This window comes from Lonchura striata, chromosome 5, assembly GCF_046129695.1.
Source record: "Lonchura striata isolate bLonStr1 chromosome 5, bLonStr1.mat, whole genome shotgun sequence".
Taxonomy (NCBI): domain Eukaryota; kingdom Metazoa; phylum Chordata; class Aves; order Passeriformes; family Estrildidae; genus Lonchura; species Lonchura striata.
In genome coordinates this window covers 43927446-43952722 of record NC_134607.1, presented here as the reverse complement: position 1 = coordinate 43952722, position 25277 = coordinate 43927446, and the positions used below count along the sequence as shown (strand labels likewise).

Sequence of the window (25277 nt, the reverse complement as noted above, 5' to 3'; positions counted from 1 at the left end):
GCTATTTCCTGTCTCACCAGATACTTTATGGCACTTGCAGCATTGCAGCCTCCTGGTGGTGCCACGTGCCAGAACAAAATGATGGTCTGGCAACACTTGTCTAGGTTCTTAACAAAAGCTGTCAGGTAAAGAATAGGAGAAAGAATTCACTGAAGAAACTTCCTTTATACTTTTATCACAAAAGCAAAGTTGAGTGCCAAGTTCAGGAACCACTGAGCAGCTCTTGTTTTCTCTGCTCATTTTACCTCCATCTTGTTTCCTTCCGATTTTATGGTTTGTCCACCTTAATTCCCATGGATTCAGTTTTCGGGAATGAAAACCCATGACAACTGCAGAAATTGCCATGTTTACTGTAAGAATATCTGCAGGGTCATATTACTGGCATTTTAAAAAGCCAGGTTAAGACAACAAACTTTTGTTCATCCCTTCCTGTATGAATCCCTTGGCCTATATGTCAAAATACCTGAAAACTGCACTGATACAGTAGAACTTATTTTAACTTGTATTACGAATAAACTGCACATGCTGTTTTACAGACAATATATATTTGTAAACTTGCTCATGCAAAATTAGTGTGCACAACAGGGATATTGGTTTTCTAATCCCCACATCTGTAAAAATGACATTTGTGTCTGCTCTTTTTGAACTGTGCCCAAACTCTTTTTAATGTAATAAATCTTACACATAATTAATCTGCCAGTCAAACCAATTTATGAAGCTGAAACAATAAAATAATAAAAAGTCATACAAAAAACATGGTGCACCTGGACACTTGATTCCCACCTCCCCCCATTTTGTTTACAAGTAGAAAGAATGACTAAAAGAAAAAAAAATCATGGTCACAAAATTTCGACATTTTAATCCTAAACATTACAGGGCAAATGGATGTTGGAATTTATTTCCATACACCATGAGTCAACTTTTTAATTCCCAAATGTGGCCAAATCCACTAAAACAAGAGTGGTTAAACTCTGGACTATGGAAATACATTTCTGAAATAAATGCTAGAAAAGCAATTATGGGAAAAGCCAACTGTCTCCATAAAGGTAAATAAAGTGGAACAATGTGTAGATTAGATACTTTTTCTGTTTCTTACTCATAACCTGTCAATTCAGTGCATCATACGGTTCAACATAATGGTCCCCGTTAGACAAACATCTAACTAGTGTCCATTGATTCCAAGTTAGTGGATGATGAATCTTTTTGGATACTTTCAAAGATGGCTGCCAGCTCAGGGTTAGAGCTTATCTGTGACTGAAATTCACTCATTAATGGACTCTTCTCTGCTTCTGGAATGGTTAGAAGTGCTGCTACAGCTCTCATAGCAGATCGTTTTAGTTCATCTTGCTTTTCAAATTCCTGTTTCACTGAGTTTGCCTTTACCTATGGAAAAAAATGAAAATATGTTTGAAACATTACTCAACTCTCCCTCTATAGCAATCTTAAATAAACATGCCTTTAAAAAAACCTATTTCCTCTCAAAATTATCTACGCTTTTAAAAAAAAAACAGCCGAACAAAAAATACCCCCAAATATCTTTTTAGCAGAATTTTTACCAGCAGTTTACAAATGGACTGAAGCTTCAACACGGCAAGGTAAGCAGAAAAAAGTTGTAAGCTGCCAAGTCAATCACCAAATCAAAGCAACTATAGCAGCCAACCTTTAGCTAGTAAGGTCAGTAAATGACTTTAAACTGCTAATATCACAGTACTCCCATCTTCCAGTGAACAGAACCTTTTAAAGAAGTTGACCTTTATTAGAATAATTTATTAGAATAACCTTCTGTTATTATTCTCAAAGGTATTTCAGTGCTACAAACATAAATTATAATTAAAGGCAGTCAATTCTCATTATGTGAAATATAGCAGACTAGAGTAATGGAAAAACAAGGTAAATCAGGCAATAAATGACTGTAAGAGCATGCAGGTGAATCAAGACCAAGCAGGAATGGAAGGAGACTAACTACAAAGATCCAATAATCCTCTAATATTAATGAAGAAGAGGTGGGGTAAATGACAAAAACTCTAACAAAAGTCTAGACAAAAAAAAAATCTAACAAAACAAGAACTACTGTACACTGCCTTCATCAGCTAATGCTTCTCTGAAATAACACCATCATAAGAAGTCAGAAAAACTCTCAATATTCCAGCTTCACTATTTAGTGAGATTTACAAGTTGTCCCATTGGCAGCTGAATTTTTAAGGAACAACAGAAAATGTATCAAAGAATCAGAGAATTTTAAAAAGAAGCTTAAAAATCTACCTCTCCATCTGTAATTTAAATAAATTTAACTCTTGTACAAAGATCCATTCATTCATTCATTCCTGATGTAATTATCCTGCCTACTACAGCTTGTCAACTGTAACTCAGGAAATACTGCAGCAGGACAGAGGTATTCTTTAAAGTTCATTCATATTTCTGTAAGAAAACACAAAATAATGAACTTAAGTATGTTGAAATACCTTAGTTGTGCATGTAGCACGCAAAGGTTCAACGAGCCTGTCCAATCTCTGCAGCACCGCACTCGGACAAAGGGTAGATAGTCTCACCAGCATTAAAAAGGTCAGCATCTAGGGTGAGGAAAAAACCCAATTTATCAACACTTATGCCTGGCACATATATGGAGATATATTTCCCACCATGCTGTGTAACCTTCTGAACAGACACAATTTAATTAAAATGGCAAAGATAGTGAAGTACTTAAGCATATGAAGCAATATTTTTACCATTTCAGTCTATTCAACATTTGAAATATTTGGACAAAGTCACTGCTTTCACAGAGAAAATGACAGCTAACCTTGATATCATAGTGATCCTTCAGACCATCTTCAACATGGTTTAAGAATTCAAATATATCTAGTCTATCCAAACAGCTATCCAATAGAGTATACATGCACTCAAAAGCTGCCTTCCTTATGTCCAACCCATCATCAACTGTGTGCTTAAATGGTCCCATTTCCACCTGTCAGTGAATAAAAAAAAAAAAGTTAAGTAACACACTTCTTTTAAAAAAACAACCTACTTACAAATTTAGCATTGTTCTTATCAGTTAACTTACCTCTCTGATTAATTCCTTTCTGACTTTTGTTTCATTGTAAAGATGAGGAAGCACAGAATCTAAGAGGTCCCTTATCAAAGATGGTTTATTGTGGGCAGCTGAATTAAATGTCACTAGAGCTACTCTCCTGACATTGAGATCTGGGTCCTCCAAAGTTTTCAGAAAATCACCTGCAATCACATACAGAAAGAAAGCAAATATCAAGGATCTTTTATATTTGCAATACTTAAAATATTTTTGCTTAGTTTGAAACTTTCAAAAAGACAAATTTAGTGCAGGAGTTATTTTAATGTAACAGACACCAGCTATTTCAGCATGATTACACAAATAAAGGAGTAATTATCATAATATGAAAAAAATTTATATAATTATTATATAGTACTGCATATAATGAAACAGTATCACCATCAAAATAAATGACCATCACAATGACATATAAACTTTCTTTTCATATAAATTAATGAAAATTGCATTTAACTTCTCATTTTCTCCATTTATTAAAATTCTTTCAAAATATGCACTGGAAAACCAATTTCAATTTCTGCAGTTCAGGAATTCCAGAACACCTCTTAAGGAAACTACTGACATACTGATTTTTTAACCCTCAAATTGGCATATTTTGAAAATACCTTAATTACTATAAAATTGGCCTACTCAGTATATATTAATGTAGTACCACCTCTCCCATGCCCCTCTACCTGTGGGCATTTTTAAATTAGATTATTCTATACTTCTGTAACACAGCCTTCTTGAAATAAATGACTGCATGAATATATCCTCAATATTTGTGAAATTGTTGCAGCAACTTCCATGAGAAATGAACATTTTCTAAGGAGAAAACCAACAAGGTGTAACGACAAAGTGACTTACACTGACCAAAAAGCTGGGTAACAAAACTCAAAATGACTGAGATTTTTAACGTACTAAATTCTGATAGCTTTTTGATTGAATAATCAATAAATATTTCCAGAAACCAAAAGGGCAAAGCAGCTTCAGGGGAGTGGGAAAAACCTACAAGCATAATTCTTGAATATATTACTTAAAAAACAAAAAAGTTTAGTGATGAAAATAACACACAGTAAACTGATTTCATTTCCCTATAAATAAAAACCTTCTTCTTTACAAAACTTTATGCTTTTCGGCATAAATCTTTCCTCTCCTATTAGGTTAAGAATCATAGATGATTCTTACAGATCTTTAGACCTGTAATTAACCAAGCAGAAATTATTCATATCATCTTAAAAAAATCTACAATAGTTTATTATACAAAGGTGAAATTTAAAAAGCTACAGCATTGCAAAAGTCTGTGTCATACTGATGTTACACTTAAAGCTCTGATTACCTTATAAAAATACACACAATTCCAAATGCTTTCAGACAACAAGCATTACAAAATAATAATAACCTGTATTTACAATTGAAAACGTGGTAATACTCAGAATAATTCACACAAGCATACAAGTTTTAAGTGACTGAACATCAAATATTTCCAAGACCACACTTCTCAGTAAATACAGTACATCTTACTACATTAAACTGGTACAATTTGGCAAAAACATGGGAAAGGAAATCAGCTTCTGGATCCCATCCTACTAAAAACATTAGCTTCTTGTATTGCCCATCACAAACTCAATACATAGAATTTTTAATGACACAATTTTTACTGTTCAGAATTCAAATACATTAGTATTAATAGAAATAATTGGCTACTATGGAAGTATCTTGTAACTCTTCCAATAGTTATCATTAGCAAATAATTCTAGTATCTTCAAAATATTTATTTCTGGTAATACAAGAAATAAATTTTAAATGTAACTCTCTTGCCTGAAAACATAGAAGCTGTCAGTACAAGTGGAGTACTTACCTATACAGTTCTTCAAGAGTGGGTCTATGGGTTGAGGATGATCAGAAATAGTGAACTTAACAGCAGTAACAACTGAGCTTCGAGCATATGAAGACCCTAATACAAAACAAAAGTGTGAACATGCAACATTAGAACAGAACAACAGAATCTAAATCATGCTCAATGCTACTCATTACTCTTAGACATCTAATACTCTTAAGAGCAGCAAACAAGAAACGCTGTTTATTGCTAGCAATGCAATACGTAATTCAAACCTACAGATAGAACATTTTAAACAGGGGGGAAATACTATAACATTGTAATAAGCATGTAATGTTATCTCCTTATAATTTGAGCAATAAGTCTATTAAAACAGATTATTTATGATCACACATTGATCTACAAAAAAATTCTCCCCTTTACAGCAGAAGCACATGAAAAAGACGTGAATACAGTTTGTGATATGAGACTGATTAATGAATTATTCACAAAGATCTTTCCTAATTCTTAAAAAACTTCAGAATCCTTATCTGAAAATTAGGAAAATAGTAATTTACACCAAAAGGTCAAAATGTTGCATTTGGTTTGTTAATTTGTCCCTTAGTTGTTCATGCTCCTTCCCCCCTTCAAGTTTATAGCTCTTTCTTAAACATAAAACATAACACTGTTAACAGAAATATAATGCCTGAAAGCAGAACACAAGTTATTCTTGTGTATGACTAACAACTTCTAGTAAACACAAAAGAACTTAAACTTCCGTTGTTGGAGAAGGGGAGCAAAACTTCAAGACACAACATACAAGGAAGTAATTTGAAAAACTAGATCCATTTAACATGTATCATAAAGCCATCTGCTTCAACACATAGATGCATTACTACTCCTCACCTGATGCCAAGTATCCCTTGAGTCGTGGAAGCAAAGTCTCTGGGTCTATCAATGTAAGCTTGCCCAAGCATTCAGCAACAACATTCCTTGTACCCTCTTCTGCACATTCACAGTGTTTCAAGAGTAAGGCCCAGATGTTCTCAACATATGGTTTGAGACCAATGACTGAAGCAGAGCTAATTATTTCTTTCAAGGAATGCAGAAGAAGGTATTGCCTCTTAGGCTGACTGGTTATTTCTTGCAGGACAAATGGCAGATACTCAGGAAGATTGCCAACACTAATACTGCCTAAGGCGTATGATGCCGCTGACTTGACTTCTTCACTAGGAGAAGAGAATGCTTCCAGTATTACGGACTTCAGCTCGATTTGTCCACTTAAGTCAATGTGATGCCCAACTTCCCCAAGCGAAAGCAAAGCCAAAAGACGAATGGAATCTGTGGACCTCGAGTTCTTAACGTCTTGAATGAACTGACCTACAACAGCTGGTCCTTCCTTAGGGCAGGCTCGAGTAAGGGCAGCGACACATTTGGCAATAGAATAGTAAGACTGCTTGTGAGTAAGTGCTGTGCTCTGTGAGTACACTGGACCAGTTAACATGCGCAGTAAATCCATATAGCCTAAATTGTTTGTACCAGTCACAACCAAAGCTTGGAAAAATTCTAGCATGGCACTAAGTGCTCCACCCTGAAGTAGGGGTGATCTTACCAGCCCAATAAGTTCATTGAGAATGGAGCCACTAATCTTTGACAGGGAGGAAGGATATACTTTAGCCAGCGTTGTCAGAAAACTGATGGCCATCTGTGATACGTGCATGTCGCTTTCGCTAATCAGAGGTGGAAGCTCATCCAGGACTGCATCAATCATGGCAGCTGTCAAGCTATCGCTGTAATTCTTAATTAAAATATCGAGCGCAGAAAGAGTGCCCAGCTTCAAAGCTCGCTGGTTCTTTCTCAAAAAAGAAGCAAGAATAGGAACTCCTTCCCCAAGGATTGGTCTCAAATCTATTTTCAAAGGAGAACCAGCAATCAATGTCATTGCCTTCACAGTAGTTAACCGAGTGATTTCATTCTTCAGTCTCTCTAGAAAGATCTGAAGTGTACTAGGCAGGTCTGTGCCTAGACTGTCACCAAGGCTACAAATTATTTGACCCATGCAAGATATTGCCCTTTCTTTCACCTCCTGATCAATGTCAGCAGCCTTTAATCTCTTGATTGTGCAAGTAAACAAATCTTTGATGTAAGGAGTAGCATCAAAGGAAGTAGGCTGGTCTAAAGGACGAATAACCTTTACAAGTTGTTGGGTAACCAAAAGTGCCTCTGATGTTATCTTGTAAAATGGGTCACCAACACAAGCTACAACTGGAGGTACCAATGCTTGAACATGAGGATGAAAGACTTGGGGAGAATGATTGCAGAGGATCACATACAAACAGGACAAAGCATCTATCTTCAGATTAGAAGAACTTGATTTGTCATTCAGTGAAAATATTATTCCTGGAAGAAATCAAAATATGTATTTTTAGGGCAGGTATTTATAGTCTGCTAGAACACTTCAAAAATTCCAAAGGAAGGCAGCTATACTGAATTTACGCCTTATGGCTCCCCATCTTTCTGAATGCTTCCAAACCCCTCTCATCACTTTATTCAACCAATTGGCTTTTAAGTGTCCTCCATCAAAAGACATGGGCCATTCAATGGTTTATGACATTTTCTTAATTATAAAGAAATTCTGAACCTTTAACATTTCCAACCTTACTTCAAATTTCAACATTTTAAGTTCTAAAAGCTAAACTATGGAAAATATTTTTCTCTGTTTGGATGGAAAAGAAGGCAGTTTGATTTTGTAATTAAGAATCAAACTCACTTATTTTATTTAATAAAGAAGAAAAACCCTTTAATCTTCTTTTTAAGACTAACGGAAATATATGAATAAAATATTTATATGGATATACATAACAGCTGATTATTTCGCCATTTTCTTTCAACAGAAGTCATACTTCAAAGCTTTTGCAAAAGGCACAGTCGGGACTTCAATATTTTGATGTTTCAGAACTTCCCATACCATTTATTATTAAGTATTTAAGTTAATGCTGTGTTTCTCATACCTGGTACAAGTACAGGAACATGCTGTGTTAGGGCTCCAGGTAACACATTTACTAGCTCAGTCAGCATGTTAAAGCAGCACTGACGAGTCTTAACACTTTTCTCTTTCATTTGTTTGTGCAAGGCTTTAACTATGTTGGGAACCTGTAATCATCAAACATCTGTTAATTGATTCAATAGCTGGCATTGTTTTAATTATTGATCACTGCAGGGGCTATAAAGAAATATGTGCATCCTAACACTGATTTCTCTACAGAACTAGAGAAGTTGTAGAAACATTGAGAAATAAAGATTCAAAATAAATGCTTTACAAAAATAAAGTAATTTAGCTTTGAAAGGTGATTTGCATTAATGAAACTATAGAGAGCAACAACTGAAAAGTCACCTAAATAATTCACTTCAATTAAGATTTTCAGCATTATCCTTTCTATTCTGCAAATAAAATATGTTGCAGCAGATCAAGTTTTATCTTGATCATTGGTGCTTATGTCTGGATACAGAAAGCACAAAGTAACTTTTGCTTTGGCAATTTGGCTAAATGACACAGGACATACAGTGAGTAAACAATTGAAATAAATAAGCACACTTGTATGAGTCAATTTCAGTTTCTAAGACTGCTGCATTTTTTTGGGCCAGTTTACGCAGTTTGCCCTCTATGTTAGTACTACAGGAACAAACTGTAACCTGTGTATGAAGAAAGCATGATAAAGCACATTGAATGAACTATCCTCATGGACAGGGTGAAATTTCAACATGTCTTCTCAAAGATAACAAGAATCTTTAGAAATAACCTGACTCTGAAGCATTGTCAAAGGTGTCTCTCCTTGTTCCATTGCATCAGGATCACAAAGCCAACTTTGCACAGGTCGAGTTTGTTTTAAAAGAGAAAGATACGCATGAAAAACATCTGCTTTAACATTCTCTTCACGTTCTTTGAATCTGGCTATTAAAGCAGGAGATACAGTTTTGTAGAATTCTGGAAGCATTTCGTGTCGTGTGCTAACCACAGCATCCAGACATTTAGCAGCTGCACGCCTCACTTTCCAGCTCATGTCATCATCATCACTATATTCATCATCACTCCCTTGAAAAAATAAATTATGCACATGTTCAAATCTAGACAAGCAAAGCATCAAGTTCTATTTTAAACAATTAAAAAGATCACACTCTTTAAACAATTAAAAAGTTGGGTTGTTTGCATAGGACACACAAAGAAATAGGTTCATAATTACATTAAAAACCATATACATAAAAAGTCTTCTAAATAGCTCAACTTGTAATTCTCAGCCAATTTTTTCATGCTAGTCTTCCACACAGATTAATTTAAACCGCAAATAGGAAAAGGAGCTCCCCATCATGTTTCCAGACTGACTACTGATTTAAAGCATATTCTTCTTTATTCGTGACAAACAACAAAGCAACAGTGAATACTAGCTGATCAAGATTCAACAAATTATTTTGTCTGCTTCTTTCTAGAAATAAATCAAACTATACAGCATCCCCCCAAAAAAACCAAAAAGTATAAAATAAGCAATATAGATTTTTCAGGTCTTAAAGCAACAACTATGTAGCGTAGTCCTTTCCTGAAGTAATGAGAATTTTATGCCCTCAGTTCAAATTACTTGTGTGTCCAAGTTCTCACAAAGCTTGCATCTGGCAATGCTTGCCACCATATTAACAATAAGATACCTTATGCCTTTCAGGCTGAAACACTTCTATCCTACCGAAAAATACTGAGTAATTTTCAATCTATTCTGATTTTATGCATTAGGTACCAATATATTATAGTGGAAAGTAGTGAGAAGCTTTTTCCGTGCTATATATGTATTTTCAATTCATTAACTGATGTTCTCACTTTAGTTATGTCATGTGACATGCTTCTGCCTTTTTTCACCTTTCAGGTATTTTAAAATATTTGTCTTGTATTTTATGTTCACTCTCAGAATTACTAATCTCCAGCATCAACATCCCATACTTTATTCCAGGAAATGAGTTCATTAGCCATGTTTAAACAAAGTACAAAATTTGAATGAAAGTACACAAGACATTCAAAGGCTGGTACTCAGGAGTATTACCACCCAGACCAATTTTCTCAGATGGGTACAGGATCAAAAGCTCATCCTCTCCCCCAAACCAAAAAGAGAACATACCTTGATCATCATCATCACCGCCATCAGCATCCATAGCATTTTCATCTTCATCTTCATCATCATAATTGTAATTAGGATCATAAGTAAGATATTTAAGACAAATGTTTATAATAGTGGATACATGAGGATAAACTTCTTTAGGACACCTGTGTAATATAAAAATACAATAATTGTCAAATTACTTTGAAGTACTAAAATATTCTTAAAAGATTTCATGCTGCATACTGTACTTTGGAGAGAGTAGCCAAGACAACATCAAGGCATACCTCTGAACTACAGAAATTCAAAGGTAAGGTTAGAAAGGGCAATGCCACTTTGTAACAGGATCTACAAGACTGGAAGGTTGCAAAGGACTTTTATGCCTTTGGATACCAATTTTTTACAACCACTATTGGACATAAGTATTACTAGAATGCTTCCCACATCTTGCTTGCACAAGTAGCAATGGCACAGTAGAAAGTTTGTAGAATACAGACATAACACATTGCTTAAGTGTTAAGTTACAAGACAGTTATAGAAACTGTGCCAGCTCAAAGCTTGCAAGAGTGTTTTGTATGAAGGAGGCTATCTCTTGACAACTTACAATCAAATGACACACTATTAGATCTTAAGAAAGCCTGAAATAGGTACCCATGAATGACTTACCTCCTAACAAAAGATTCAAAGGCTTGAATGCAGTACTCTCGTAGTTCATCATCATCTACATTACAAAACTTTACAACCAAAGGAATTATTTTCTCAAGATATTCACCTGGTAAGAGAAAAAAATTAGCTAAGTAATTATTCTCATGGAAAACTTCAAAGTGAAAGATAATTAATATATTTTTCTTACCTATTCTATGACCTGCTTGCCTACTGATAGCAGCAATACACTGTATATAGGTCCTAGTTGTTGACATGGAATCATTTTTAGACAGTTCTGTCAACAGATGTTCAATGAGGTCAACAAAAACCATATTGCCACAACTCATAACCAGGTGACCAAGAGCAATGATGGTTCTTTTCCTCACAGCAAGTCTTGGGCTGGTCAGCTGGGGGAGCAGACAGGTCAGAATTGAAGGATGGAAGTTAACAAGCAGTCCTCCTTGCCTTAAAACAGACAAAACACAAACTCAAAACCAATTGAATCTAGATAACTTTGTTCATATACTGTAAAACAATCCTTCAAATATTCCCACAAACATCACAAAGATTCCAATCAAATCTTTAAAATTTCAGGTTTTAGAATTTGTTAAAAGAAATTAGTTTAAAACATACCTTCAAAACAATAAGCACTGAAATAAGCTTAAAACTACAGTTCTCAGAACATTAGTAATTGATCAACCAATTATCTTCAATACATTCACTTATTTTTTCCTAAATTAAGTTTCATGTACACATAGTATTACCATATTATTTCATATCACTTTGAATAATGTAATTTTAACATTTGGAAAACTGAGCATTCACCAGCATATTAACAGAGGGATGTTTACCTGCTCAGCATATCAGCCATGATATCCAGTGCCTCCAGTTGAACAGACACATCTTCCTGCTTGGCTATAGCACTAGTGAGACGCCCTGTGATCTTTTTGCAAACATTAGCTGCTAATGCAGAACCTGAAAGTACAACAAAACCTCAGCATTTCCATAATATTAAAAAAAAAATACAGCTTTTAACACCAGAGATGATGTTTGTGGCTATGGAAAGCAACCCAATCTACATAAAGAAACTTTTTCCAATCAACAAAACAAGCTTAAGCAGCCACTCTGCTGATGTCACGTATGCTCCGCATTAGAGCTGAAAAGACTATCTATATACAAACATGCTAAGCAGGAGGGATTCTTGTCCTAGAAGGTATACACAACAGAACACTGCTTTTGGAAGAGCAAGCAATGGAAAGTGAAAGCCACAAGACGTCTATAAATGAAAGGACTATAGGTAAAAATTAATGTATAAACCATATGGTATGGAAAAGCACAGAAGCAGATGGAGCTACTTCTTATGGCAAAAAAAAATCAAAATAAAATTATTTTGCACAAGAAGCTACTTAAAAGTCGCAGAAATACTCCTGAAACATTTGAGAAAGGGGGGGAAAATTCTATCTGAAGTATTTTAAAATACAACTAAAAATGTCTTTATTACAACTTCATAGTTCCCCTTCCCTCTAATTGTCTAACATTATTTCAAGTAATTATGAGAAGGAACTCCTGTCATGGTAATGACTGCCCAGTGGTTAGTACTCATGTTCACCTGCATGAAATTGAGTTACCTTTTGCAAATTCCAATGTGAAATTATTATCATTCCAACCTATAGTTAATCTACTTTATATATATTGTGGCTCATTCTTAACTACAACTAAAAGTAAAATATAACGAGTGGACAGTCTAATGTGTTACCATGGAGGCTAAGAAAAAGAGAATAATCTGTGTTTGAGTTGGGAGCAAGAAATAACATGTTGTTTATTTTTATATTGGGAACATTAATTATATTGCAAGACTTGCCTATGTTTTTGTTTGAGCTTTACCTCCACCCAAAAATCTTCTTTTGTGTAAGCAAACAAAAGAGTAAAAGCTTAAAACAAATTACTTAAAATTAGTTATTTATGTAAGGCTTATGCATGTCTCTGCTGCTTGATAGAAGCAAGATTTACATGTCAATTTTCAAACAGGATATCAAAATCAGGGTTTTTTTCTTAATTCAAGAGACCTCAATATCTAAAAATGCAATTTCCAAAGCCTTTTTAATTACTCTCTAGTCTCATTCATATCCTACACTATGATATGTGAAAAGCACTTGAGTAAAAAAGTAATGCTATTGAACATTAGTGTCTCTTTCAGAGGAAAGACTGTCTTCATTTAAACCTACAGGTAAGACTTTCACTAATTTAACAGGCAACTGTCAGAAATACAAGGTACTTCCCAAAACAATTCCTAGAAAGTGAGATAAGAAATCAGATGGTTGTAATAAATTTTAAAGTGTATTATCAACCAAAGACCAACATGAGATTTAGTATTACTGCAGCCTAGATGTGCTCCACCAGGCAATTATTAAAATAAAAGCTTTTACAACTTGTTATACTGAAGTTCATATTCTCTAAGTTTGTACTCCACATTAATGCAATCCTTCAGTAAAAAAAAAGTTGTCGAGCTGGCAATATAGTCAGAGAAGGAGAAACTGAAAGGGTATTTGTGCCATGTTTTTATCCTGAAACTAGTTCCAATGCTAAATTAACTGAATCCTCTTCTTTAAAACTCCCAACTTTTTTTCTTTTTTTTGAGTCAGTAAATGATAAAAATACATGAAGTCTTTAGAACAAAATGCCTTACCACTGGAAGCTGGGGGAAGTTCTCCAATCACTGTTTTAAGACCAATGCTTGAAATGTCACGTAACTGTTCTTTATCTGAAAGCATGTTTGTACAGAGGGTATCTACAATGGTCTCCACTTGATACTCCTTCACTTTACTCACCAGAGGTCCCAGGCTGTATAAACAAGAGAAGAGTATTAAATTGGCAACACTATTTTGCATTCAAGTCATAAAACTTCAGGTTGGTTTTGGTAGCAACACAAAGCAGGATTTTAAAATTGAAAACCTTCATCTGGTTGGACTTACCTCTATAAATCTAGTAACAAAACACTTGCTTAGTACATGTTTTTTATTTGGAGCTGGAAATTCGTTTTGTATTACTGTTCTGCTTCAGTCTCAAAACCACAGTCCTTCTTAGTCATAACAAAAATTAACCTAGCCAGAGCCATCAGGTTACATGCTTGACCATCAATGTCTGTATAATTCACAGACAAGTAAACAATGTTCTTAATTACTGCATCTTTATTCTATATAACATTTGGTTTCAGTCACAGCTCTATGCAGTAAAACAAACCCAAAACACATCTTCCATCCCCAAATCTGTTGTATGTACCCCACTGCTGCTACACTTTTTTCCCACGTCCAAGAATGTACAGGGGCAAGACCTAATTATTATAAAAAATTACCTAGCAGAAGCAAAAGGCAAAAGCAAGAGCAAACAGGAGGAGGATATAGACAAGCAAGCCCTTGCACTCAAGCACTATGTGTGACTTACTGTACAATAGTAACCAGAGTAAGGTTCAAAGTTTTGGCATCAGTGGTCTGTCATCATGTTAGGCAAACCTGGAGCTTCTCTTTTGATGGCCATGCTCACAACACCTTACCTCCCATGAACTCAGAACAATGTCTGCACTTGAGGCACAACACTTACATTAACACCCAGGAATATGCAAATCCCACGCCAATCACACCTAGCACTTTCCAAGCCTTCCTTCACAAACCATAACCTGCTTGGTTTCTTTCTCTCCTTCCCCCTCATGTGTGTACTCATGTGGTAAAACCTGCTGAAAATACATTTGGGGGGTGTGGGCAGGGGAAGGGTAGGCAGAGAGGCAGCAAAGGCAAAACATATTTGCCAAAACCAGACACTGAAGTATCACTTGCAACTCCATTTTGTTAATACACAGAACTTGGAACTAATTTGAGATTAATCAAACTAGGGCACAGACATCTGAAACTGATGCTTTATGATCACATCAATGCCACAAATTCAGAAAGATTGCAATTTATTAAATTTGTGGAGTATTTAATGGAGATTTACATATAACCTTAAAATAAATATACAACAACAACTTTGGGGTTACACTTTTAGAAAATACAGCATACAGATAATCTCAAGAGAACTGTTAATTGAGATACTGACTGGTATCTGATCAAAGGTATAAAAAGAAGCCCTTTAAGTGCACAGAAATGACATAATGGATGGTTTCTCACATGCTTCAGCAGCTTCTGCAGAAATGAACAATTCTGACAGAGACGTTCCTTAAAAGCAGTCAGACCTCATGCCCTAACTTAACATTGCCCTTTAATTTAGGGAAAGGGCACTGTACTGGATTCTTTAGATTCAATTAAACTATCTCTACAGCCACTAAAGACTACTAGCCCTGAGACTAGGGATGGGTTTGGAGGACCGTATCGCCAGTCTAATCTGGTAATTTTACTGCTTCAATTATGTTAAATTAATAATGCATTATTAAAATAATTTCTGAACACTAATACTGGTAAAGACTTTTTGCCTCTAACTTAAAAACTGATAAATCTGTACACAAACCTTTGCAAACACAGATTATTACCAATAATTATCTCTGAGACACAAATACAGCAAGCCATCCCTGGCTGCAGTTGAAACATCTTCTCCAGTTGCAGGAAAAGCTCACAGCTTTCTTCACAACTTGATTTGACTCTTCAGTCGAGCCTCCTTCACCGTGATTCACTGACACATCTATATATAGAGTTTCTCTTCAAATACACAACACTGCTAGTCAGTGGATACTCACCGCGCTGTTGCATGCATCTACTCTTGGTGCATAGTAAATTATTTTGCAAGCAACACAAGTACAAATCAACTGAAACAGAAACCAATAGAATTCCAAGGCACTCCATGGTAGTCCAGAGAAATTGAATTCCCTGTGTGTTTCAGTCAACAGACTACAGTACACAAGGTTAAAAAACCCTTGTTTTAAACCTGAACTGTTGAACAACTACTGAATTATTTTGATTTAAATATGCTTATTTTTCAAATGCAACCTCTGAGTAATTATAATAATCACAGTGAACACCAGTCAATCAGATTCATCTCAGCTAAGAATCAGAAACACCTTTTTGCTAATGTTTCAAAGATGACCAAACTACTGGATTGATATTAACAAACACTATAAATTGCTGGAAAGTATTGAGCCATATTTTACCTGAATCAGCATCTTCAGTCCTATTTATTCAGCAAAGCAGACATAACAATTGTGAAGTTAATTTTGCAAAATATTATCTCAAGCTTTTCTCATCTTCAAAATCAGGAAATATCACTTATAGACCTTATTATTAGTCCCAGATTACAAACCAATCTTATCAGAAATTGAAAATAAACTATAGCCTTCTTGCTTCAAATCAGTTCTGACTACAAAGCTTTTGCACTTAAGCATGTATTTTACATACTTGAAGGCCATTTTGGATCATTTTAAGTGCTCTTCGATCTTTTCCCTTTCACTAGCCTATAATTTGTGTCTAGGTTCTCTCTACAAAGCCTATTCAGCTGCCTGACAACACACTGTCTCCTTTAAGTTACACATATTTGAAAATAAAGGTGTTCATAGCATAGCTCTGTATTAGGAAGCTGAACCCCAATATATAATCAATTATAATCGCCAACTGGCATATTTTAACAGCTATGGAATAAGCATACTTATTTACAAGGAAAAATTAAAATTCACAAATTAAAAAAAAAACAAACCACATTATTCACAACTTGATTTGTTGTATAATCACTAGTATAGCATGATGTGCAGTAGTGTATTACCAAAGCATACAAAATGCTTTAAAGCTGCTGAACTGGATCAGCCACACAGCAGCTAATACATGCATCATCCTGTTCACACTAATGACTCAGACTCACAGCGTCAGGGAGAGCTCCCTACGTTGAACTACTGCCCAGAGAAGTTGGCTGATAAATGCAGAGAAACTACAGTACCACAGAGAGGAATCACTGAAAGTGCTTACTGTAATCCCACCTATTATTTTTCACTCTAGATAGATTTGAGTATGTTTGGCTTCTTAACTGGTTTCAGGAAAGATTTCACAGTGTGAAATAATAAAAATTTCTATGTGTAGGTTTAAATGGCAGGATATCAAAGTCTTCAAAATGAGAAACAGTTCACCCTTAAACTGCAACACTGAACACATGAAACAATGTGCAATTTGCACCAACAGAGCATTACCAAGATTATCAGCAATGAGGCACAAGCAATACCAACACAATACCTCTGCTTAGACAAACCACACTGCTTGACTACACCTGATGCACATAATCTTAATCAAGCCACAGGCAATGTAACTACTGCTGCTATAAGGTGCACAAGATACCATGCTGGACTACACTTAGCTATAAACTAAGGATATGCTGTAAGAATAGCCTTTTCCACACCGGCTGATGGTAAAACAGCCTATGACTATCAGGTAAATCATAAACTATTCCTTCAAAAAAATGGAGACAACAAAAATACATTTAATATTTTACAGGCAGTTAAGAAAAACAAGGCAAACAACCTGTTGTTACTGAGATAGGTTTCATCTACTGCCTACAGCAAAAAACTTAAAACTCAGTTCCCTTCTGAAGAGTCAAAGATTACAGCAGGCCAACTTTTACTTCAAGACTAATAATTCAGCTCATTAATTTTCATTTTTATTCAGAAATTAATTGGACAACCATTTTGCAAGGTAGCTACCCAAATAACTATGAACCCAAAAACTGACTTCTGTTTTGCTTTTATACAGCTTATCCTGCCCCAAACCAGCATACGGTAATTGAAAGGAGCAAGAACAAAATCACCAGTGTGCTTTGTAGAGATAAAAAAAAAGTTCATCAGCATTTTAACCAATAGAGCTCCTCTTACTCAAGTGCAAAAGCAAGCAGCGGATAAGGCAAAACCAGGAACACTGCTCACTAGTTGCTACACTTGCCTAAAAATAAACACTGCTTTACAGTTGCTCCAAATTGTTTTAAATCTGCTGTGTTCAGTGACCTTGAGAATCATATCTTCAAAGACTGATTCTTATGCAAGAGTTTTATTCAGATCATTTCCATTGATCTACCTGAAGAAGTTCCCCTAACAAGCTGCAAAACTTTTCTCCCTTCCTCAAGAAAAAAAAATCTATCTGAAGTGTAGATTGAAAAGTACATTGGGCTGTCTTAAATCCTCTACGAGAGGGAATTGATACTTTAATGGTCATTAAGGGTCTGAAGAAAGTTACTGCCGATAGTCTCTACAGTTCACCACAGCATTTCAATTAAGAGAGATCTAAAGACAGCTTATGCCTTTCTCAGCTGAAGTGCCAAGAAATGCTTAACAAAAATACACAAGAGGACAAAATATTTAAAACTTAAAAAGCCAAGAAAAATATGCTGGATGAAATTAACTTCCCAATGAATCAGGCTTGCACCCAGTGTTGTAATAGATGGAAGATTTCAGATCTGCCTTAAAAAATCTACAGCTTAGCAGTGTTCAGCCTCTCCCATCCTTCACCCCCACCAATGTTTCTACCAACATGTAAACTGCAGGAAGCTAGCACTAAGCCAGAAAACTGAGTCCCTAAACCAATCTGTGACAAAACCAGGTAAGAAGCAGTGTGAGAAAAGGAACAAGGAGTACAAGAACAGCAAACAGGAAGAAGCAGCAGCATTAGGCTTAAAACTGTCATGACTTGTTTTGAGTACAAGCTGCTTTAAGAAGAAATACTAAAAGAGTCATGGGTTTGTTTTTTTTTTTTAATTCAAAGCATAGCTGCAAGTGATTGGGACACAAAAACCAAATCAAGTCAACTTGATGCATTCCAGAATGTACATGTGTCCATCTTCTACACAGATTGTTCACAATTCACCTAAAAACTTTTCCATTATGCTTCTTGTCCCATTAAAGTAAATTTAATACTGTTCCTTAACATTATTTGGATTTCTCAAAAACACTCCAAACTTGAAAGAGATTCAGTCACATTAGTTAAATCCAAGAGTTTTACCAATATATCAAAGTAAACTTTAAAAATTGAAGAACTGTTAATAGGAACAGGACATGTGCACACACAGAAGTCATCTACTTTCTCATTCTCTTTCCTCTGCAACCTTTAATGTTTTCGTATGCATTACCTGTACTTTAGATCCTAAATTTTTACACTGCCATTAAAGATTGTGATGTATGTGCCTATGTGCATTAATCTAAACTTCACAACAACTTTAGGATGTACATTAGAAATTAGCATTGCATGTATGCTAAAATGTAACTTTTCCACAAAATGCTATTGCGCACAAAGACAATTCTAAGCCTGAGCCAAGTTTCACAACAATATGCTCTTCTCATTGAGTATAAGCAATCTATTTCAAAGACATGAAACCATAAGGAATTCAGACATTCCAGAAGTTTAAATTAAAAAGAAACAGGTTATTTTGTGTTGTTATGAAAAGGAGATGAGTAAGACATTTTAACAACACTGCGTCCCTACTGACAGCAGGGAAAAAGTAGTGACAATTATAGTGCTAATATAGCTAATATCTATTATCTGGCTTGAAATTTGACATTCCTACACCAGTTTGTCTGTGCAAGGTTTTGGTTACCATCACTTACAACACTTCAGAAGCTGAAGCAAACACTGCTTCTAAGTACATAAGCAGAGGTACACACAGGCTTTTTCTGCTCTGCTAGTCTGACAGGGCAAACTACAAAGAATAACAAGCTATAACAAACCTGGCTGGTCACAATGTGAAACTTCTCAAGCTCTTGCATACCAAGTTTACTTCAATCCGTACCTCATGGAATATAAGTAGTGTATATGGAGGATTAAAAAAAACCTGAGCTTACAAACAAGAAGCATTCTCAGGAACACTATATGCCTCTTAAGAGAAGCCTTCTTTAAAGCACACAAAAAGTCAGAATGGCCACGAACAAAAAGTCGTAGGAAATGTAGCTCCTCTTCAAAGGATGCTCTGGAAAAGTCATACCATTTACAAAGCTCAATAAAGTGAGGAAGAGAGGGCAGTTAAGCAACAGAAGTCTCTGAAATGCAAGTAAATGCACCCTGATCCCATAAAACATTTACAGTTCCTATAAAACTTGTAAAACCATCAGTATTCTGACTGTTATTGAACAGGTAAGTTCCACGTTTGATAACCAAGGCCATATCTTTACCATGTCATGTTTTCATGTCTGCTTGAAAACAATTCTAATACTACAATTCTTCCCCTGTACATTATCTAAGGTCTCACCATCAAGTATCAATGTGGCAACTAACACTGAATTGTAAGCTTTTAGTGTCTATTTAGCAATCAAGCGTTATCACCAAAGAACAAGCGCATCACTAATACTTCCAGCAAGGACTGCATGTGCTATTTGGTACCTGAAACCCCAAATATTAATCCCCAATGTCAACAAAATATAGCTTTTCATGTTACAACAATTAAGGCAGGTAGTCTACAAGAATAAGGGATCCTGTGGGGACATAAATTTCAAAATTATTTTGTGAAGCAGTGGTCATTTGAATTTTCAAAAGTGCTTTATATTGTTCAGTCACTATACAATTCTTTACATCATAGAAAAAGAATACCTACCATTTGACAGCTAAGTTTTGCACCTCACCATTTTTATCTTCCAATAATTTCAATATCATCTTCACCACCTTTCTTTCACTGTCATCATCCAGCTTGATGGAATCTTTCTGTAGTTCAGTCATCAAGTCATTAGTAGCCATAAACCTGACAAAATATGTGAGATAATTATTGCTAAAGGGATATGGGTTATTCACAGTGCTCAGGATTCAAGATGCTCAGTTTCCATAATTTGTTATCAAAAAAATCACATTTAACGTTGAGTTACTGTTGTCTGTTTTGTGATGCAAGCAGCAAAAAGGAAGAAAAACTGTATTTGAAAAGGATAATAACTGAGTTAGGTCATCACCTTTCTCTTATGAGAACAGCTACATGTTTCACTTCCAGCATTTACATTATATTCCACATGATCTCCATGATCTCCACAAAGAAAAACTGACACTTTCACAGATTTTAAATAGTCCTCCCATAAGCTATGCTGATGTTGTAAAAAACAAGGGTTTTTTTTAAACTTTGTAAAAAAAGTATCTTTGCTCTGAGTTCATTTTAAAACAAGTTTTAAGCAAGCAGAAAAATGTAGTTTCTCAAACATTCTCCCATAAAATTTACAAAAGTCAAACTTTAATTAATGGAGAAATAAAATTTAAGCTTACGTTCCACGTGTTTTTAATTTTCTTGCCTTGTACAGACTAGCCTGTTTACAGCTCAGAAAACAGAGCTGATCAGTTATCCAGCCCTCAATACAGGGTGCCACAGCAAAGAACAAAATTAATTACTGAGAGATCAAGCAAATAAAATAATATTTCATATAAATTAATTTACTATTTAATAACAGTCATATCCACCAATAGAAGAACATACTGAAAAATCACTTTCCAAAAAATATTGCCTTTTGCTTTCTGTTTCTTCTCCTTCTGAAGTCTGTTTCACAATCCATTTTTCTTTTGTAAGTGTCGTCTCTTCTCAAAAGCAGCAATACAGATGTATTACTCAATTACAAATCCTATGGGCTTTGGTACTGACATCAACCCCCATTCAAAACTCCAAACAAGGGCTTGTAGTTAAACAGTTAAGGGTTAAAACATTAAGGCACATCAGCCTCAAGCAGACATCACTTCAGCTCAGGTCATGCTTGGAAGGTTATCTCTGCAGCTTGACATGCCATATACTACTTTTTACTGAAAATGAAAGGCAAGACTCTGCATAATCTTAACATGCATCAAAAATGCCAGATGCCTAACCTCACATAATGGACCTCAACTTATCCTGTCTCTTAATAATTCCAGTCTAATGGTCTCAAGGTGTTTCTAAGATAAGACCTCACCACTTTTTCACTCACTCCCAACAGTCCCACTGAAGCAAGCCTGCAGTCTGACAGGAACCAGATGTGCACAAAAACAGGCTGTGGATGCAAAGCATCAGCTTTTAAGCACAGTAATGAATAAGGCTACTTGGTAAGTAAAGGTAACAGACAGCACCTAACTTAAGGATATACATGAAGTCATACAGTACTAGAACACTCAAAAACTGTCTCCAAGTTACTGCTCTATTTACCTCCTTTTCTTAAAAACTGATTCACCTCCTCTCACTTCCTTGGCCAACAGCTCCTATTTCCTAGCCTTAGAAGATCATGTCCACTCATCACCTACTTGTCCGTTCCTAAACTAAGCAGAGCATGCACATCCTTGGTGCACCAGCAGCCTCTGCACACAACTACAACACTCTCCTGGTAGACTCCTCCACTGAAACATGCAAACCAACCCGAACACCTAGTCACAAGTCCCCTTGCCTGCACATCAATCTTTACCTGGTGCAAAGCAGGCAGCTGTACTCAGAGCAGCCACTCTCCTCCTGCAGTGAGGACACTCCTTCCACAGCCAGACTGTAACCTGCCACCTTACCTGACTGTCCATTTTAGAACTTAAGCCCAAGCTTCCATGTGGACAATCATATTCCAGCTCTGAATCAGACAGGTCAGTTTATCCAAAAAAAATAAGGATTACTTTTTACAATAGACTACTTACTTGAACAGTTGTTTTACACTCTGCTCCCTGATATAAGCAAGATAACTACACTGTCCCTATTCAAACAGATGTGATCTAAGAACAAATGCACTTACAGTTACTGGAACTAAATACTATTTTATCCATTATGCAAATACACATAAAGTTTCATACAGTGTTACTACATAACAGCCAGTCTATCATCACTCATTTTTTATGGTTTGTAACATTAGATTTTAATCTATGTTAAGACTTTTTTTCAATATTTGAGAATTTCAAAGTTGTTCAAAGCTACTAGAACAGAATTTCTGAAGTGTACTCTACTAAAGGAACTACACAAGATGTTTTAATTACACAAAGCTGGGAGGAAAAAATAGTGTTTACTACAATTGCACTAGACAGGTTTAACCTATCCCTTCTATACAGAAAGTTTTTAAATCATAAAAATCAGTAGTTATTACAAATCCACTGGAACTTACTGTAAGTCATCCTCCCCTAAGTACAAAATGGAAATTTCACTTAATCACAGAAACAAATTAGTACGAAAACAGTAAAAAACCTTGTAACATTTAGAAGAAAAAATGTTTCAGTCTAGTTCAGAACAATTTAAAGAAATCAGGCAACTTTAGTTTGTCTCTTTTTAGATTAATCAGTATTTTTTAATTTCCAAAATTTCCAGTCTGAACTCTCCAAGTAATGTAATTCTATTAAAATCTCAAAGAAATTGACACTAAAATCCTATATCAAATTTGTGTTCAGTACTAAAACTTTTCAAAACCTAACAAGATTATTCAAAACCCAACTCTATATATCACCACCTCCGTTTTCCTTTAAACTAAGCACTGTGATGCTGCAGCAAAGCACAAAAAACAAGTGTATTTTATGCCTTTTCCCTGCCTGTATTGATATTCTCTCACTGACAGGTAAAGCCTTCCAACTTGAATTTCTGGTTGCACTCAATACCAAAACAATGCAATTCTTTTAAACCTAATACTTTCCCAGAAATAATGTGTAAATGTATTATTATCTGCTAGTTTTTAACAGTTTACTTGTATTATTTCATTTTCTGGTATTTTACATTTAATCTGCTATTAATTTACTACAAAGCAAGGAAATGATCCAATGAAAAGTAGTGCTCCTGTGACAGATCCTGAACTCAAATTAAATTCCAGTCTTGTCCCTGTAAGACTTAACTGGACTTCTCTCTCTGGATGCACAGGGGCAGTACCAAACTACATGAGGAGCACAAAACCCCACTGTCTAAAAGACACAGCATCCCGAAGGATGTGACCGTAGGATCACAGAATCGCCTGGGTTGGAAGGGAGCTCTGCAGATCATCCAGTCCAACGCCCCTGCCTAGTCAGGGTCACCTAGAGCACTTGACACAGGAACATGTCCAGGCGGGGTTTGAAAGTCTCCAGAGAGGGAGACCCCATGACCTCCCTGGGCAGCCTGTTTCAGCGCTCTGCCACCCTCAGTGTAACAAAGATCTTCCTCGTGTTGAGGTGAAACTTATTGTGGTTTACATTATGGCCATTCCTCTGAATCCTGTCACTAGGCACCACTGAAAAGCATCTGGCACCATCCTCTCGGCACGCACCTTTGAAATAACTATATGCATTAATGAGGCCTCCTGTCTTCTCTAGACTAAACACACCCAGCTCCCTCAGTCCTCCCTCATAAGGGGGATGCTCCAGTCCCTTTATCACCGTGGCCCTCCACTGCACCCTCCTGAGTCTGCCGTCCTGGCCATCCCTTCCTGCTTCTATTCGTAGAATCACAGGATCCAGGTTTTTTGAAGCTGGGAAGAAACGAGAGGGGTCACCTCATCCGACCTCTGCTGCTCAAAGCAGCGTCAGCGACAGCTGGCTGCTCAGGGCTTCGTCCCTTCAGCTTCTGAGCATCTGCGAGGTCGGGAATTCAGACCTCCAGCCTCGCCCGTCCGCACGCGAGTCAGCAAACCTGGCGGCCGCTCGGCCTCTCCTGGCTGCTGGAGATCTCTGCCCACGATGCGTGGAGGCCGCGGCAGTGCCCGCACCGCCGCGCCCCGTCCTTCACGGGCAGAGAGTAGAGGGCCTCCCCTCACAGGAACTTTCTTCCGGGGGTAGCCCCGTGGAATCGCACCCGGCGCCGCGGCGCGGACAGCCGGGCCCGCGGCACCGGCCCCGCCGCCGGGCACCTGCCCCCGCCCGGGCGGCCGCGGCTCCAGGCCCGGGGCCGGAATCAATGGCCGCAGGGGCAGCGCGGGCGCGGGGCCGGCGGAGGACGCGGAGGGGCGGCGGCGGCGGATCTCACCTGAAGTCCTTGTCGCTGGATGTCATTTTCTCCAGCAGGTTGGAGATGTGGTACGAGGCGCTCGCCATGTTGACGGACCCGGCCAGGGCACGGGGGGAAGGGAGAGGAGGAGAGCAGAAGGCGGCGGCGGCGGCGTCTTCCCGGCCTCGCCGGCTGCACTTGGCCCGCGGCTGCAGGGGCCGGGCCGGGCCGGGCCGGGCCGGGGGCGGCGGGGCGGGGGCGGCAGCTGCGGCGGACGCGGCGGGAGGGGCGGGGAGGCGCGCGCGGCCGCTCGCGCTCGGCGCCGGGTCGAAGGCCGGCGCTGCTGATTGGGTCCGCGGGCGGGCGGGAGGCGCGTGCAGCCCCGTGACACCATGTGACGTCAGAGCGTACGTGGCGCAGAGCGTGCGCGGGAAGTTCAGGCGCCGCGGGAAAGTGGCGGCAAGCGGGGGGGGTGCCGGTGAGGCCGACCAGGACTGCGAGTCCCAGAGTGCATCGCGCTCGCGCCCAGCGGGGACCGCTGGCGGTGCACGCCGGGACATGTAGTTTGGAGTGTGGCGGGTGTCCCGCGCCGCGGTGGCTGCCGGGATGCGGAGCCCGGTTGTGGCGCGGAGGAGGCGGCGGCGAGGCGGGCGGCGCTGAGGGGGAGCGGGCTGGGGCAGGGCTGCCAGCAGCCAGCCCCGGCGGCCAACCTCGGCAGCCTCGCTGCTGTCCGCGTCGGAAGTGTTCGGCAGCGCCGGGGATGCTTTGCAGCGCTGGGGATGCTTTGCAGCGCTCTGCGTGGCCATTACATGCCCGCCACCTA

General features: G+C 37.7%; 1 protein-coding gene across 1 annotated transcript; it reads right to left on the bottom strand.

Moving 5' to 3' along the window:
* Positions 1–833: 833 nt before the first annotated feature.
* CAND1 (cullin associated and neddylation dissociated 1) lies at positions 834–24697 on the bottom strand. Its single transcript, XM_021547455.3, has 15 exons — positions 24494–24697; positions 20198–20341; positions 13350–13504; positions 11515–11638; positions 10872–11128; positions 10685–10790; positions 10040–10185; positions 8681–8973; positions 7892–8033; positions 5787–7280; positions 4923–5018; positions 3059–3228; positions 2798–2962; positions 2463–2570; positions 834–1383 (listed from the first exon to the last, which is right to left on the bottom strand). The coding sequence occupies exons 1-15, from the start codon at positions 24559–24561 to the stop codon at positions 1159–1161; spliced, it is 3693 nt and encodes a 1230-aa protein (XP_021403130.1). The 5' UTR covers positions 24562–24697; the 3' UTR covers positions 834–1158.
* Between the last annotated feature and the right edge of the window lie 580 nt (positions 24698–25277).

Bases quoted from the DNA above. Each gene is read 5' to 3' on its own strand.
- CAND1 (XM_021547455.3), bottom strand. From the start codon at position 24,561: ATGGCGAGCGCCTCGTACCACATCTCCAACCTGCTGGAGAAAATGACA. The intron at 10,186-10,684 runs GTAAGTCATTCA...TATATTACACAG, and splicing joins TTTGAATCTTTTGTTAGGAG to GTGTCCTAAAGAAGTTTATC. The intron at 7,281-7,891 runs GTATGAGAAACA...GATTTCTTCCAG, and splicing joins TGTTCCTGTACTTGTACCAG to GAATAATATTTTCACTGAAT.